This window comes from Manacus candei, unplaced genomic scaffold (assembly GCF_025592945.1).
Source record: "Manacus candei isolate 608988 ecotype Guabito, Panama unplaced genomic scaffold, ASM2559294v1 h1tg000097l, whole genome shotgun sequence".
Classification (NCBI taxonomy): domain Eukaryota; kingdom Metazoa; phylum Chordata; class Aves; order Passeriformes; family Pipridae; genus Manacus; species Manacus candei.
The window spans coordinates 382,498-399,492 of NW_026138145.1; the positions used below are offsets into that span (position 1 = coordinate 382,498).

General features: G+C 54.5%; 2 protein-coding genes across 5 annotated transcripts in view; one reads left to right on the forward strand and one right to left on the reverse strand.

The window, feature by feature from the left end:
• SAMD4A (sterile alpha motif domain containing 4A) overlaps positions 1-12,708 on the forward strand; it is a 100,325-nt gene extending 87,617 nt beyond the window's left edge. For 2 of the 4 annotated variants that reach the window (XM_051768810.1, XM_051768808.1), the window contains 7 exons: positions 8-302; positions 1,773-1,858; positions 3,232-3,350; positions 4,959-5,160; positions 5,791-5,917; positions 7,476-7,559; positions 9,531-12,708. In XM_051768810.1, the coding sequence (XP_051624770.1) occupies positions 8-302; positions 1,773-1,858; positions 3,232-3,350; positions 4,959-5,160; positions 5,791-5,917; positions 7,476-7,559; positions 9,531-9,559 (942 nt within the window). In that variant the 3' untranslated portion in view covers positions 9,560-12,708. Of the gene's footprint in view, positions 1-7; positions 303-1,772; positions 1,859-3,231; positions 3,351-4,958; positions 5,161-5,790; positions 5,918-7,475; positions 8,728-9,530 lie in introns of those variants that run through there. The other 2 variants (XM_051768809.1, XM_051768807.1) reach the window with 2 other exon arrangements.
• Positions 1-16,995, reverse strand: part of DLGAP5 (DLG associated protein 5) — a 228,731-nt gene that overhangs the window by 74,683 nt on the left and 137,053 nt on the right. The window lies entirely within an intron of this gene.

The window sequence follows — 16,995 nt, forward strand, 5'->3', positions numbered from 1 at the left end:
CCCACAGGACATCCTGGAAGGTGGCAACTTGCGTGTCCCGCTGCAGGAACTACACCAAATGATCCTCACCCCCATCAAAGCCTACTCTTCCCAGAACTCGAGCACGGAGGAGCACAGCCGGGACGCGGACTCGCACCACCCCTCCTCCCTGATCGGCTCCGAGGGCCAGGGCTCCGACTGCAAGGACTCTGCCGCGGGCGGGATGCAGCAGCACCACTTGCCGGGATGTGAGGGCGAGTCGGGGGGGGCCCCTTTGCCCGAGGGTGACCTGCCTGGACAGTTCACCCGAGTGATGGGGAAAGGTGAGCGGGGGCCACTTGTCAGGGGCCACTTGTCGCTGGGGAGGGCTGCTTCGGGGTGGGGAGTGTGTGGTGGCAGCACTGGCAACCGCCTTTCCCTGAGCTCCTGCAAGTCCCTGTCTCAAGGGGTGAGGATTTTTTGAGGTCCCTTCATGCTGTGGTAAGAGCTAAGAGTGTGGGGTGGGGAGGTGGGCTGTGATTTTGGGGAGGGGCAGTGGTGGGACAGAAAGGTCCGAAATGGAGAGCATCCTCTCCCTGCCCCAGTAGCATCCTCTCCCAGCCCCAGGTCCAAGGTGGATAGTATCCTTTCCCTCAGGTCAGGGGTGGAGGGCATCCTCTCCCTTCCCATTCAGAGCCCTGGGGTCATCCCAGCAGTCCAGAGGTGTTTTCATCAGCATCCCTTGGACTTGCTCTGTTTGTGGGGAGGTAGCAGTGGTGCATGGGCTGGACATGAACCATCTGGAGTGCCAGTCAGTGGGTCCAAGCCCCTCTTCAAACCCCAGTCTAGATGCAGGACTTCCAGAATACTCCGGTGCCATTCCATGCCCGGTGCAGGGTGCACATCTTTGCATCAGGAATAACACACAGAGAGGTGACAGAAGCAATGTGAGATGGAGACTGACCTCCCGTGCTTTATACAGGGCTCTTGGAGCAAATCTGTGTGAGCTTGGACATGCCCTAACCCCTGTTAGTGGCACTTGAGGTGTCAGTGCTGGCTGAGTGAAGGAAGATCTCCCTGGGGAAGTGGGAAAGGGAGGATCTCATCCGCAAAAGACTGGGATCAGAAAGAAACTCTTTGGGATGCCATGAAGAAATATGAGCCTTGTCCCTATTTCCAACCTTTTTTGACAAAAGAATAGCTGAGGTGTTTTCTATGCAGAAACCTGGTGCAGAGTTTGTCCCCAGCTGATTTCCTGCAGGCACAGCCCCACAATGGGGCTCTTGGCCCCATTTTATTCCCGTGACAAATGCCAAAGTGTGGCACAAGCCCTGCCAGGACGAGGTGTCTTCCTGGACTGCAAGGCATCCCTGCCCAGGGGTTATGACAGGAGAAACTCATTCCTCTGTGAGCTCATTCCCACTTGCTTTTATGGCACTAGTTCCAAAAGAGGTTAAAATCCTCCAGGAAAGGTGGGAATCCGTGTGCAGCAGGGGCAGACTTTAGCCATAGGAACCAGAGCTCTCTTGCCTAGGAAAAGGGAATAATCCTGTGCCCCTGAGTTGCTCAGGTCTAATTTTGGGGACTCCAGTGGTGTTACTCTGGATTTACACCTTCATAACAGAGAACAAAATCCGGCCCTAAATATAGGACGGCACGGCAGGAATTGGGGAAGGGCGTTTTTTCTCGCTGATGAGAAAACCTGCCCGTGGTTACAAGGGAAACGGGATGTCCAAGGCATTTGTTGGACTACCCTGGGTCCCATCTGGGTGTCCCCATCCCCATTTCCCTTCTCTTGTCTCTCTTTTTTCCAGTCTGCACACAACTTTTAGTTTCCCGACCCGACGAAGAGAATATAAGTTCCTATTTACAGCTCATAGACAAATGTCTAATCCACGAGGTGAGTCGTGAGGGATCATCTCAGACTGTTGTTCCCATCACTTAGAAACTGTTTCCAAAGTGTCTGTTTATGTAAACCCTTCGGTTTCTAACACAAATATTTTTGGGGGGTATTAATAGTAATTCTGACAGAACAGGGCTGGAGCGGGCGGTAGCTCCGACGTGATGCATGGAAATGTTGCTTCCCCCCCACGCTCGCTTAATTCCCAAGGCCTGGAGCTGGGAAATTCATCTGGCACGTGACAGTCCTGTCGGCAGCTGGATGAAAGGAAGAATCCCGGGATGAGCGTGCGGGCGGTTTCCATCAGACAGACCCGGCGATCCCTTGGCGTTGCCTCCTCCTGTTTTGCAACACGTGGGGTTTTGCAACAGGGGTTTTACATCTGTTCCTGCTCCCAGCAGATGTGCCTTGGCCGGGGGGATGGCTCGGGATGGTGTCCCTGGTGTCCTACAGCGTTTCCCACCCATGCTGGCTGTACCTGGAAGAACAAGCTGCTTCCCTCACCTGCCCATATGGCAGGGATTGTGAGGAGATCACACACTGGGGGAGCAGAGGTGGTGGGGGCTGGAGAACAAAGCCAGGAGGACATGGAGCTTTTCCCAGAGCGCCTGCACTTTTCCCACCAGTGCCAGCCCGTGTCCCAGGACCACCTTCTGCTTTGGCTCTGGCATAATCAGCACCGGGAGAGAGCGTCTCCTCCAGAGGGTAGTTCAAAGCAATCAAGTCAGGCACTAATTAGCCTCCAGATTGTCCTCCGGAGACCTCTACTCCTCTCCGCCGGCAGCATGGAGACCTTGGGGGTCTAAAGTTAGCAGTGGTGCCACATGGGTGTCCCTGTCACCCACACCTCCTGCCTGGAGCTCTGGGATCAGGTCTATCCCCTGCCGGGGTGACCTTTGCAGGGAGCCCGGGTGGGTGACAGGGCTCACCCTGGGTCACCTCCCACAGAGACTGGTGGCAGGATCAGAGCCAAGCTCTGCCCAGCCCTGAGAAGGAGGATGGGATGCAGGATGCCACAGGGCAGATCAGCTTTCCAAATCCCAGCTTTTCCCACCCTGGCAGCGTTTCTAGAACCATGTCCAGGTGACAAATTTCACCACCCGTCGGGACCCACCATCAAGCCCCTGCTCTGCCAAAAGGGGTTGGCAGCCTCAGGGCAGAGCCAGGCTGTCACTCTGGGACACAGGGAATGCTACTGGAGCATTTTCTCCACCTGAGATGAGTAAATCCTTGAGGGAGACCAGGGTTTCCCTCTGGACTTACTGATAGCCAGATCCAACTGCTCTTCTTTACCCGCACGCACATCCCTCCTCCCTTTGTCCAGAAAAATATTCATTCAGTTCCTGTTTTTCTCTCTCTTTTTTGGGGGACAGGCGTTTACAGAGATCCAGAAGAAGCGGCTGCTGTCATGGAAACAGCAGGTGCAGAAACTCTTTCGGTCTTTCCCTCGGAAATCCCTCCTGGAGCTGTCAGGCTATCGGCAGCAGAGGAGGTAAGCGGGATTTTGGGAGGGGAAGGATGGATGCAGTGGCCAGAGGAAGAGCATTCCAAGTGGGCCCAGTGTCTCCCAAAAGAAAAGGATGGATCCTGATGGATTCAGAACTGTATTTTGGGAGGCAGGAGAGCAGGAAAAGCTTCAGCAATAAGACCCCAGGTGCTGGCTGGGAAGGGAATGGGGTTTTACTTGCGTGTGGGGTCAGTGCCTTCCCTACTGATCCCACCAGGTTTCCCTGGCTCCAAATCCAGCACTTCCCAGCTGTGCAGCGTATCCCCAGCGCTGGGCTCTGTGTCTGCTGCCCTTTGCTGATGGCATCAGCAGTGAAGTTCCCCAAAAAGCTGTAAAGTGGCAAAAAAAGGGGCTGTGTTGGGGACACTTGTGTTTGCTCACTTCCAAGGGGGTGCTGGATTTCAGGTGATCCTGGGAAGTGTTGGGGTATGGCAGGAAGAGGTATTTTTAGATCAGTTTTAGCAACAACATCAGCCCTTTGCTTCATTCTGCCAAATCTGGTGTATTGCACTCTGGTGCAAGTGATTTATTCTCCAGAAAGAGTTTTGGAGGTAACTGAGATCAGTGGGACAGCTGGGATGAAGAGTTGGGAAGGAAGGATCACAGAACTGGAGTGGTCCCCAGTTCCATGAAACAAAGTATCTTGGAATGGATTAAAACAAGTGGTTTCAGTGTTGGTGGCAGGATCAGAAGTGGAATAGACAAGAGCAAAGGTGTTGGATGGACCTGTTTGCTGCCCAGCTGAATGAACAGGGACACCAAGGTGACACCAAATATTGAGGGTACCCTCACTGCTTTTGTTTCCAAGGATTACCTGGTTATTTTTGTGTCATTCTGTGGGTTTTAAATGCAAAAACCATGGGGAGAGGGATGCTGGTGTGTGCAACCCTTCCCTCCTGGAATTAAAAATGGCTTGGTATTCTGAGATGTGTGTTTCAGGATGTTTGGGCTTTGTGGTCTTAGGTCTGGATGGTTTTGCTCTGGCCACGGGGAGCTGGATAAGGGATTACAGTGTGGAAATGGGAGTGGGTGCAGAGCCAGTCCCACCTCTGCAGGAAAGCACCTTTCACTCAGCCCTCCCTGGTAAATCTTGGACTTGTTAGGTCAATCTAACCAAATTTTACAGAACTTGAGAAGTCTCAGAGAGGACCATCTTTTTAAAAATGAACCTCCTGGAAGGGGAGAAGGTCCAATCATTCCCAGTAAAGAAAACCCAACAGCATAAGCTGAGCTTTTATTACTCTAGAGAATCCACACACAAGAGATCTCAAAGAATCCAGGTGCCTGGGACATTACTTATTTTACCTTATGTTTAAGAACAGGCCCATTTTGCGGGAGTAAAATAAACTTTAAAGAGAACAAATGTGAACCTGAGACCTGCTGAAGGGTGGGAGGGTGCCTGGCACTCAGGATAAAGAAAGGATGCTGCACACCCAGACTTCCTCCTTCCTGCTGCCCGTGCAGGATGGAAGGACCGTCCTCAGTGGGGTGGGAGGGTCAGGACCCCTCTCCTGCAGCACTGTCCCCTTGTCCCCTCACAGAGGGGACTCACAGGGGTCAGTGCCTCACCCCCAGCGCTTTCTCTCTCCGCAGCCGAGGCTTTGGCCAGTCGAACTCCCTCCCGACAGCCGGATCCGCGGGGGCAGGGCTGGGCCGGAGGAACCCCCGCCAGTTCCAGATCCCCTCCCGCAACCTCCCCACGGCCCGGCTGGGGCTGCTGGGCCCCACTGGGCTGCTGGGCACCCCCCAGCGCAGCCCCGCCGCCAGCCCCGCCATCCTCAAGCAAGGCAGACAGGTTGGTCCATGTTCCTGGCAGCTCCAACCCTTCCGTCCCTTTTCCCACGAGCTTCCTTTGATTTCCCTCCTCTAACTTGTCTGGATCTCTTTTTTTCCCCCCCCCCCCACCTTTTCAAGCAGCTAAGAGCAGTTTGTAGGTGTTTGGGTTGCGCTCCCCTCGGCGCAGAGGGATGGGGAAGAGGGACCAGCAAGAGGCGGGCAGAGGAAGAGGTGGATGGGGGAGAGCTGAGTCCTTACAGGGGCTTACAGAAATAGGGAGAGAGACTTTTGACAAGGGCAGATCGTGAAGGACAAGGGGGGGAAGGGTTTTAAATTGACACAGGGGAGATTTAGGTGAGATATTGGGAAGGAATTCTAGACTGTGAGGGTGGCGAGGCCCTGGCACAAGTTGCCCAGAGAAGTTTTGGCTGCCCCATCCCTGGAAACGTTCAAGGCCAGGTTGGATGAGCTTGGAGCAGCTCGGTCTAGTGGAAGGTGTCCCTGCTCATGGCAGGGAAGTTGTAACTAGATGATCCTTAACAATCCCTTCCAATCTATTCTATGCTTCTGTGAGCCCAAGGGGGTTGGTTATAAATCCGTGCCACAAAGGGCTTTGTTTCACATCCCACACTTTGTTTGCTCCCCACAGAACCTCTGGTTTGCCAACCCTGGGGGCAGTAACAGCATGCCCAGCCGGAGCCACAGCTCGGTGCAGAGGACGCGCTCGCTGCCGGTCCACACCTCCCCGCAGACCATGCTGATGTTTCAGCAGCCAGGTAGGCCCCAGGTTTGCTTTTTCACTTACCCACAGCCCACTGAGACAAGGGGAGGTGTGAAAGGAGCTGTGCTGGTGACCCTCAGTGCAGGCACAGGGCCTGTGCCACCACGGTGTGTTCCCACCGGGATATCTTTGAATTCCTGAGTTAACTGAACCACAGACGTCACTGGAGGGATTTTTGACCCTGTATATACCATCTTGACTCTCTGTATAATCGTGGTGCTGGTACTTTACCTACCTTGCTTCTGAAAGGCTCGTGTCAGGCAGAATGGCAGTAGCTCATCCATCACTTTTTCCTCATGGATGGACACGGAGCCCCAGTGTGGAAGGGCTGCCTTTGTGCACTCAAGGGAAATTCTTTCCACACTGCGTGTGAAGGGAAATGGTGCCGTGTCAGTGCTTCCTTCCCAAACACTGCCAAAATGCTCCTGTATGTAGGAGCATCCTCTGAGTCAGGGAGGATCCTGCTGACCTTGGACCCTGACCCTGGAGCATCCTGCCCCTGAGGAAGCCTGTTTGTGTATCCCTTCATTAGCCTTTGAGCGTGCCTTTTCCTACCAACACACCATCACAATTTGCCCCACGGGACAGGGAGTTCCATGCCCCCAGTAGGCCCACCCTCATCCTCAGGCTCCTGGTGTGGGCTGGCAGCTCCCCTCGCCTCACACGCCGCCGGTGTTTAACTGCAGCATTTGGGCAGCAAATGTTCCGTGCAGCAGGAACAGCGGCTGTTCCCGGGTATTGATTAAACACCGGGACAAGGGCACTTTTCTCAGGCGTTGGAGGAGAATAAATGGGTTTCTCCTGCGTGTCGGCCTGCGGTGGATGAGGGCGTAGGAGGATCGGGGAGCCAAACTGCGGATGAGCCGCGAGGAAAATAAGCAATAATTCAGTGCTGGGCTCACAAACCCCTTTGTGCCAGGCTGTGGGAGGACCTCAACCCTCCTGGATCTCATTCTATGTCTCTGTGAGCCAGTGGAAAGCGGGACATGCTGTCCAGCAGTAGCACAAGCTGTATTTGCAGGTTTTGCTGCAGGATGGGTAAAGTTTGCTGCTGTTTAGTTTAGGATGGGGCATTGCAGCACACCAGAGTTCATGTGTATCCCCCCTTTTTTGTGGGAGCCAAGCCTGGGAGCCAAGCTGGCCGTGGAGAAGCCAGACAGCCGGTCTGTGCTGCCATCCCATGTCCAAGCACTAACCCTGCCTGCACGGACAGCATCCAGCCCTGAGAGGTCCCCAGGGCTGCACCTTCCCTGGATGGGGGTCCCACTCTCCCCCAGCTCCCCCCCACATCTCTAACCAGCACCTGAACCCCTCATTTCCATCCCCTTCTTCTGCAGTGCCATTGAGGCTCCTCAGATTTATCCCTTGGGATAACAGGAAGTGATGACTATTTTTGTGACCATCTCTTGCTGGAGGTGATTGCACCAGGAATGGAAGTGTTGCTGGAGCCCAGTCAGACCCTCCTGGGGCATTTTTTGGGTGATTCCCCCACCCACATAGAGCAGGGCAGGCAAGTCCCTGACCACGGCCTCCTGTTCCCTTTCTCCCTGCAGAGTTCCAGGTGCCGGTGACTGAACCTGACATCAACAACAGGCTGGAGTCCCTGTGCCTGAGCATGACGGAGCACGCACTCAGCGGTGAGCATTCCCTCCTCCTCGGGCTCTTCCAGCACGTCCACGCCGCCTCCGCTGAGCCCCCCAGCACCTGCCCCTGCCCCGCGCCCCCCAAAAGCTGGGACAGGCTGTGGCTGTGAGGGGGCGGGATGGTGGCGGGGCCGGATGCAGGGATGCTCCCAGGGATGCTCCCGAGGGTGTTCAGACAGGGATATTGTCTCCCCTCGGCGAAGTGCCAGGGCAGGGGGTGAAGCCGAACGCAGGGATCACACCAGCACTAGTGGAGTCTGTGCTAATTAGCCACTCGTCAGCTTGCTAATGATAATTAGTGTTAGCTCGCTACTCTCGTTAGCTCTCGATAAAACCCCTGCCGTTGGATGGGTCACAGGCTTTGGAGTGTTTTCCCTTCTGCCACCGGATCCCTCGTTTGGCTGGGGGGTGCGGGAGCCCTGCCGGGCGCTGGTGGGTGCCAGTGGATAACGGGCACAGGGAGGGAGGAGGACCAGGGGGAAAAACAAGCAGAAAAGATGGAAAAGGCAGCAGCAGCAGCAGCAGCAGCAGCAGCAGCAGCGTGATGGAGAGCCCAGTGCAGCACAAAGCACCGGCACCAGAAGCTCCCAGTGCCCCTCGCCAACAAGGGATGAGCCCGGAGACGGGATGAGCACGGCCACCAGCATCGCCCAGACCTGGGATAACCCGAACAACCAGCGCAGGTCGTGCTCCCGGCAATCCTGGACTGCACCGGATGGTTGGGGACAGGAGTCCTGGGAGAGGACGAGTGCCACCAGGAGTCCTCGGGGAGGACAAGTGCCACCGGGCTCCCTGCGGATGTGACAGCCCTTCCCGGGGAGAGGGACACGAGAACAAGGACTGTGAGAGGCAGCAGGGCCCTGGCAGCATCCCTGGCCGGGAAAACAAGGACACTGCTGTCACCCGAAGCGTTTCCCGGCGTGTTCCCAGGCGAGGCTTAGCTGTCTTGTTCCTCTGCAGGGTACTGTTCCTCTGAGTTATTTTCTGCAGGTCGCATTCCCCGAGCCTCTCCAAACCGGTCGTGCTATAAATAGCTCTTAAAAAAATAAACCTTCGGGGGAGAAAAAAAAAACAACAAAAAAGGTGTAACAAACCTGTTTGTTTTCAGTCTCGAGGAGGGAGGTGGCCGTGGTGCCCCGGGTGGCAGAACAGGGAGTGCTCTGTTCCAGAGCCACCCTGGGAGCTGCCCCACACCACTCTCCATCCCAGGGATGGGGGGTTGGGATGGGGGACAGGGGGGTGGTTGGGGCTGAAGGGTTGGAAATACTGTTGGGTGCTGATTTCTGGCCCCAAGGGGTGGGGAGAGGGGGCAGCTGGTAGCAGGTTGGTTGTGAGGCTTTGGGGTGGGTTGTGGATCCCTCTCTGCTGGGATTGGATTGTGGCTGGATGCATCCCTGCTGCCACAGGATGCTGGGAACAAGGGCTCTGGAGAGACAGAAACAACTCCCGGAGCTTTTTGTCCATCCATGTTTCTCATGGAGGAAAATTTTGCATCCTCTGTGGTGCGAGTTTTGCAGGGCTGGGTGAGCTGGGGGGCAAGGCAGCCCCTGGGACTGGCTCCATCCCCATCCCCTCACTCCTGGCCAGGGTGACAGGAACTTGTCCTGCTGTAGGAGGGTCCCAGACCCTCATTCACCTTGTGGCGAGTCTGGGCTGCCGAGAAACCACCTCTGCTCTTGGAACAGGGGTCATGGCAGGCCTGGAATGGTGTTGGGACAGCGACATGGGGGGGCTGGTGCAGGGTGGGGACAGTTGGTGACACGGAGGAACCAGCAAAGTGGTGACACCCCAAAACCCTTCCACACCCCTTGGGGAGATTTGGGGAGGGGGGTGGCCCCCGTCGTGCCGCCTCGCCTATGGGGTGGTGGGTTGGGGGTACTCCAGGGGGGGTCCATCTCTCAAATCCCCAGCTCGGGGAGGTACCAGTGCTCACTGGAGCTGTTCCTAACTCTCCCTTCCTTGCAGATGGTGTCGACAGAACCTCCACGATCTAGAAGGCGTCGCGACGGGGACGCTGGCCAGGACAACAACTGCTGCGGGTCCAGCGGCGAGGTCGGGGCTTGCAGGGAGCCTCAGCGATAGCTTGCATCCTTTCTCCTCTCCTCTCTCCTTCTCTCCTTCTCTCTCTCTCTCTCTCTCTCTCTCTCTCTCTCCTGTTTTAATTTTGTGAATGTGTAGATTGTCCTTGTGAACATATCATTAGACTTGGAATTTGTGTTGTCATTTATTACATCCATGCTGGGGGCGGGGTTGGGGGGGGAAAGGTGGCGGAAGCTCAGCGGCGATGACGGAGCAGCGCGGGGAGGTCGGGGGGGACACGGAGCAGAGCGCTGACAACGAGGGGTCACCGGAGCACCGTGGGCAAACCCTGGTCCTGGATGAGGATACCAAGGAGTACGGAACATCACGCAGGGGTGTGTGGCCCAAAAAGCCCTCTGGGGAGGATTTGCCTGCCCCGCCGGCGGTCCCGCCTCTTGAGTTCCGCTGCGTTCACGGACTGGCCCAGCGAGCCCAGATTTGAACAGAAATAGTAAAATAACCCCAGAATTTCCTTTCGGTTTAGCCAAGAGACCCACAGTTTGGAGGCAGCATTGTGCTCAGGGCAGCGGAGGGTCGGCGGGTGCCCATCCCTGTGTCCCTGCATGGATCGGGATGCTGGATGGAGTGGGGTATCTCACCCAGAGGAGGGTCCCAGGGGATGTTGGTGAAGTTGGGGAACACTGGGAGAGTTTCAGTGTCTCTTGCCTTGCCTGTGCAGGTACCAGGAAGCTGCTGCATCCTGGCTTCACACATCTGACCCAGCCTGCCAAAATCCAGCCGTGATCGGCTCTTCCAGCCCTGGGGTGGCCAACAAGGGATGAAGGATCCCCCAGATAAAACCCAAGCCCCAAAGGGCACCAAAATGCAGCTTCACAGCCCTGTTTTCTTGGCATTAACCATGTGCCAGGCAGGAGATGGGGACGGCAGCAGCTGGGCTGCTCCTCACCCGCTGCTGCTTTTTATAACAGGAGCTAAATTTGGTGTTAAAGAGGAAAATCTGGCCTGGTGCTGCTCAGACCTGCAGCGCTGCTCCACGTCCCGATGGAATAATAATAAATGTGAAATTAGTTAATGAAGGGAGGTGATGGGCTGCAGCAATATTCCCAATTGGCACTGACGGGCAGGATCATGTGCTGGGATCGGCGGGAGCCAGGCTGGGGGCTGAGGGGGAGCCGGAGCATTGGCAGGGCTGGGAGATGTGTGAATCCCAGGAGATGTGTGAATCCTTTTGCCATGCAGTGTTTTTTAAGTTGTTGTTTCCTAAAAAAAAAAAAAAAACAAACCCAAGTGCCAAATGCAATGTTTTGTTTGCTGTTCCTTGGTGTCCTGCTTCCCAGCAGGCAGGAGATTGAGGCGGGGGTGATGGGGGGGGTGGAGAAGGGAAAACCCGAAAGCCAGGGAGGTTGGGAAGAGGTGTGAGGAGGTGGAGGCGAAGTGGGGGGTCAGCGCTGGGGACCTGGGTCACCCCCAAGCACCCCCAGCTTGTGAGGTGTGAAGGGAACCGCCGTAGCAGGAGCCTCCCTCGGGGAGCCTCCAGTGTATTTACAGAGCTGAAATTCTATTTATTCCTTCGCTGACTATGGACACGGAGGTTTTCTGATTGTTCAGAGAGATTATTTTGGATATATTACCTATTAACTTGCTATGGCTGGGAACCATGATAATGTCTGTTATTAACAACCACCAAATAATTCAATTTTTTTTTTTTTTCCTTTTGTCGTTTAAAAAAAAAAGGCAAAAGAAAAAAAGCTTATTTTCCATTTACAGTGTAGAGGTTAATAACGACTTAGTTGTGTTTGCTGTTTCTTGTTTTGGTTTTTTTTTTTTTAAGTAAAAACAACAAAGAAAGTGGCTTCAGTTGCGTTCAGGAAGTGCTGCCTGGCTCTGGCTGCCCGTGCTGAGTGTGGGTAGCAGAGCTCCAGGGGAAGAAGCTTAAGAGGAAAAGAAATAAAAATTATTTATAGAAAGAAAAAAATCAAAAAAAGAAAAAAAAAAGAAAACTAAAAAAAAAAAATACCACAAACCCCAACAGTTGCATGAGCGAGGCTGTGAAGTCAAATATTCAGTAATAAAGCGGCAGTGCCTTTCTTTTTTGTACCCCCCGCTCACCCCGCTGCAACTGTCCCATCCCACGCCGGAGGTGTCGCCGCCGCGGGGTCCTGGGCGTGGGGCGGGAATGTCCCCCCCCCAATCCCGCTGCTCTCCCAGAGCCAGCCCCGGGCCCCCCCAGCACCGCCGGGGACCTTTTTCCTGGTGCTGTTCCCCTGAGCCGTCCCCGGCTGCGCGGGGAGCCCGGCCAGCTCAGCACCCAAGTGGCCTTGGGTCCGGCGGATGCTCCCGCGGGGAAACAACCCCTGTCCCTTCCAGCTGTGTCCCCCTCCCCAGGGACAAGCCCTGAGCTCGGCTGGGCTGGAGCTGGGCTTTACCTGTGCTCGCTCAGCTCATCAAAACCCTTGGAGGAGTTGGGAAAGGGGGAGGTCAAGCCCGGCCAGCATCCGGCAGGAAAATCCAAAACTGTGATTGCCGCCCGCGAGCGGAGCTGGGGTCGGGTCAGCACTTAGGGGAAGCGATTTCTGTTGTCACCTTTCTCCATGTCGGGGTGTGGCTGCGCCCCAGGTTTGGCTTTTGGAATGTGCCTGATGGAAAGTGGGTCCCGCAGACGTCTATAATTTGCACACAGCGACGATAACACTAAAGTTGATTTTATACGAGTCATCAGAGTTTGCAAAGTGAGTTTTATTTTTTGTATTCCTTTATCTTTACTTAAAGGTGAATGTGTATTCCTCTGGGAGGAATAGGAAGAAAAAAAGAAAAAAAAAAAAAAGAAAAATACGTAAAAAACCAGGAATGTTAATAATGTTAAACAGAATACTTCCTCCCTTATTAATATATATAACTCTGATGTATTTATGCCTATTGTAAGCTGACTTTAAAGAGCTTTGACCTCTCTTCTGTTGCATGCCGTTCCCGGGCAGCCTTTCCTTGTCCATGCATGCCTTTCGTCCTGGTTTTTCTGTACAAAGTTAGTGCACACAAAAGAACTATTTTTGCCTAGTTAATGTTGCCGAGCAATGCCTATTTTTTAAATTTTCCTTTTTTTTTTTTTTTTGTTTTTTTTTTTTCCTTTTTTCGGTCATATATGGCAATAGCATGTTTGTTACATGTAAAAGCTTCCCGATATAAAGAAATACTAATGTTTGGAGATATGCCGGTCTCTTTGCAAGTGTACAGTTTTCCAATGTTGTTCCCAGTGAAAACACCCTCGTGATTTCCACTTGCTCCGATGTATTTATTACTCATTTCCTCCCATGTAACTCGGAACCATGGCTATATTTCATATCCGCGGTATATTGAAAGTGAAGGGAGATGATTAATACAAGGTTTTGTAACACTGGGGTGTGGCGCCTCCTTATTTATCCTCCTCTTGGCAGAATTTTTAACAAAAAAAAAAAAAAAATTGGAATTAAATACACGTTCAGCCCCGTGGGCGAGAGGGAGGAGCCGTGCGGTTCCACAGGGGGGTTTAGTGTCTTTATATATAAACTCGTGGCGGGGCTTCCGAATCCCTGGCATTCCCCACACAGCTCTTTCCATGTCCCTTCGGGATGCCCACGCCCTGGGAGATGGTTAGATACAGGGTTTTCCTTTGCAGTTGGCAGGGATTGGGGCGGGAGCAGCTCGGAGGCTGCGGAGGCACACGGAGGAGCCGGCTCGGCCTCAGCGTGTGCATGGAGACATCTGGGGTGGGATTTGAAGGTTGGGTTCGTTCTGGGCTTTAAACCTGCACGTTTCAGACCTGCCTGGGGCTGGAGTGGGTGGGGAAGGACACTCGGAGCAGACACTCGGCCGTGGGAGGTGCTGAGGGTGGGACTGTGGCTTCTGCCCCTGCTTTTTCCATGTTTTCTCAGACTGAGCCTCCACTTCTCCAGGCTGACCAAGCCCAGCTCTGCAGGCTCTTCCCGGCCAGTCCAAGCTCTGAATCATCACCTTGGCCATTCCTGCCCTTGTGTCCCTTTCCCTCCACAACACTGTGGGCCTCCAGAGACCTCCTGAGTGTCCTGGACACAGCTCACTGCCCCTCCACAGGCATCAGGGGGGCTCACGTCCCCCACAAGGAGCAGAACTTGGAAACATGGGGCTTCTTCAGGTTGTTTGAAGGCTTCATCTGCTGCTCCTCCTGGGAAGAGACTCCTAGTCAGATCCCCAAATGTCGGTGAGGTCAAGCACTCAAAACCATGTCCTAAAGCACCTTCTATTTAAGGATGCTCCTGAGCACCCCGGGCAGGACCACCCCAGGAGGGAAAGATTCCTCACAGTGTTTGGTCCCACCTGGATTTCCCGGTCCAGGAGGGCACCCACATCCACAGCCCAAGGGCAACATCTCCCTGTGCCTGCTGGGAATTGGCCTCCTGGCACAGCTCAGACAAGCATTACCTAAATCCCAGAGAAACACCATTTCCTTCCATAAACAGTCGGCCTTTCCAGGGCCGTGTGCCGCCGTCTGGGTCTCACAGCGCGGGTCTGTTGCACTAACAGAGAACGAAAAGGGAAAGGAAAGGCAAAAAAACCTCTGGGATGGAAAACCGGAGCTGGAGAGGCTGAAAAGGCTCCAAGGAAAGTCCGTGGCAGCCGTGTGGTTAGGGAGAGTCTGTGGGTCTCACCAGCGGGCGAGCTGGAAAGAGGCTTAAAATACAAAAACCTAAAGGAAAAAAAATCATTTCTGTGCTGTCAGGAGCTGTTGGATGAATCCATTCCGGATACTAAAGGCTTTCCCAACTGGTGCACCCAGATTACACCAGACCTGAGCCCCATCCAGCCCAGGGGTGGTGGACTCCTCTTTTCCTGTCCCAAAGAGGTTGCAGCCCACGTCCAGCTGGGAGCAAGGTCAGAGCTGGTGGCCACTGTTTTAGCAGCTGCTGGGCTGTGGTGCTCACAGCAGAAGCTGGATAACCCCAGGTTGTCTTGTTAACAGGATCTTTTCCATGTCTACCTATTCCAAAGGGTGACAGAGAAGCAGCCCCAGCCCTGGAGCCAACCAGGTATGCCCTCCAAAGGGATGCTCCTGTTCCTTTGGCCCTGACCCTGGCTCCCGGTGCAGGTACAAGTGTCTCCTATTTAACAGCGAGGGGAATATCCCAGGGAACAATCCCTGAGCAGCAGCAGGCAGGGATTTCCCACTGCAGGGAAGTTTTTAATCAAGACAGAGAGGGCTTTACCAGCAGAGCTCCTCAAGTTCACAGAATAATTAATTCCCCACGTCTTTTGGCTATGACTGCGCCGGAGAACCTGGATGATCCCGGTGGGCTGATCCCTGCCAGCCAGTGATCCACTCCCAGGATATACAGATTGGTGCTCCTTGAAGCCAGCAGCATGACCCCTTCACTCAGCACGGCCTCTGCCACCTCCTTGTGAGCAGCAAGTGATGCCACACGGCCTCCAGGGAGGATAATTCCCAGAGTTGGTGCATCCCGAGGCTTTGAGGGGCTGGTTGTTCCTGCACATGGCCTGGTGCTGTTTCAGCTCCCAAAGGCAAATGTGTGACAGCACTTCCAGGGAGTGAACTTGTCACACTGAGCACTCCAGGGAGCTGCTTTTAATTGGGAATCTGCAAATGGCAGCGGGGGGAATGGTTTTAAACTAAAAGAGGAAAGATTTAGGTTGGGTGTTGAGAAGAAATTCTTGGCTATGAGGGTGGGGAGGCCCTGGCACAGGTTGCCCAGAGAAGCTGTGGCTGCCCCATCCCTGGGAGTGTTCAAGGCCACTTTGGATGGGGCTTGGAGCAACATGGAATAGTGAAATCTCCGTGGCAGGGGTTGGAATAAGGTGATCTTTAAGGTCTGCTCCAACCAAAACCAGTCTGTGTTTCTAGGATTTTCCCTCTTTTCTCTAAGAAAACACCCTGCTGACCAAGCCTGATCAGAGGAGACATTGCCCAGGCTCAGCCAAAATTCCCGCTTTTCTACAGAAAATAGATTTTTGGCCAACTTTAAATAACAATAATAATTAAAAATAAATCCATCCTGGCAGGTGGCCCCTGCTTTCGGACAAACCAGCTCCATCCCCATCCCGGTGGAGAGGCAGCACAGGTGAGCGTTTGCAGTGTCAGGATGCAAGGGAGGGGCTGGATGCCCCTCTCCCACCCCCGGCCACTGGCCTGGCATCGGGGTGATCCCTGGGCCTCCCTAAAAAGCATTTCCAGGCCCAGGAAAGCTCCCGTTCCTCCACTGCGGCGAGCAGAGCTCGGGGCCGGGCTCAGCAGAGGGAGCCACAGACTGTGTGTCCCCGGGCAGGCGCTGCCGAGGCGGGACCAGCCCCTCTCCACATCCCTGACCCTGGGCATCACCCAGCCCGAGCCAGAGCCTTTGCAAACTCCCTGCCAGCGATCCCTCCCTCCTCCCACTGCTGCTTCCCTACAAAACCTTTCCCATCCTTCTCTTTCTCTCCTCCAGCACCAACACCCATTTCCCTCCCCGTGGAGAAGAGTCTGGAGAAGGTGAGCACAGACCTGAGGTGAAACCCCCCCGGAGCCCAGGGCTGGCACCCCAGGGCTGCAAGGATTTGGGTCCTCACAGCCAAGGGCTGTCACCCAACACGGCTTCAACCACAGAGATCACAGAGCCACAGAATATCCTGAATTGGAAAGGACCTACAGGGATCATCGAGTCCAACTCCTGGCCCTGCACAGGACAATTCCAGCGATCCCACCACTTGCCTGAGAGTGTTGTCCAAACACTCCTTGAGCTCTGGCAGCCTTGGGGCTGTGCCCACTGCCCTGGGGAGCCTGTCCCAATGATTGTATCCTGACATTTTGCCTTTTTCCTGCACATCCAGCATGTCCTGGCTGGAGCAGCAAGGTTGCTTCCTCCACCCATTCCCACAGCTCTCCAGCGGGTCAGTGCACAGCTGCCACTGGCATTCCAGGACAAGGGAGCTAAATAAAATGCCAGCTGTGGGGTGAGATACATCTTCCCTGGTGGAACCACAGGATGCTGAGAGGGTTTACAGGCACCCAGGGCCAGGGCAGGACGGAGCTGAGGTGTGGACACCCTCCCACAGCAACCGGCTCAGCATTCCCAGGTCACACGTGGAGGTTGGATGGAGGGACACCCACCCAGGAATTGCTCCCTTGGTGGCATTCACACATCCCAGGCCAAAGCAGCACTCCTGTGGTTTGCCCTGGCGCTTTTTAAATAGTTTTCAGGCCCGTGCAGTTGAGTTGGTCCCTCCCAGGGTGGGTTTTTAACCTTTGCTTTCCTGTCGCAGTCTCGGGGCAAACAGAGGTGATGTGGTACAGCTCACTCTGCCAAAAATGCCCCTGCAGAGCCCCAACACCAAAAACAAAACGCAAAGTTGTTAAAAAACACAAATAAATTCCTCATGATTATATTCT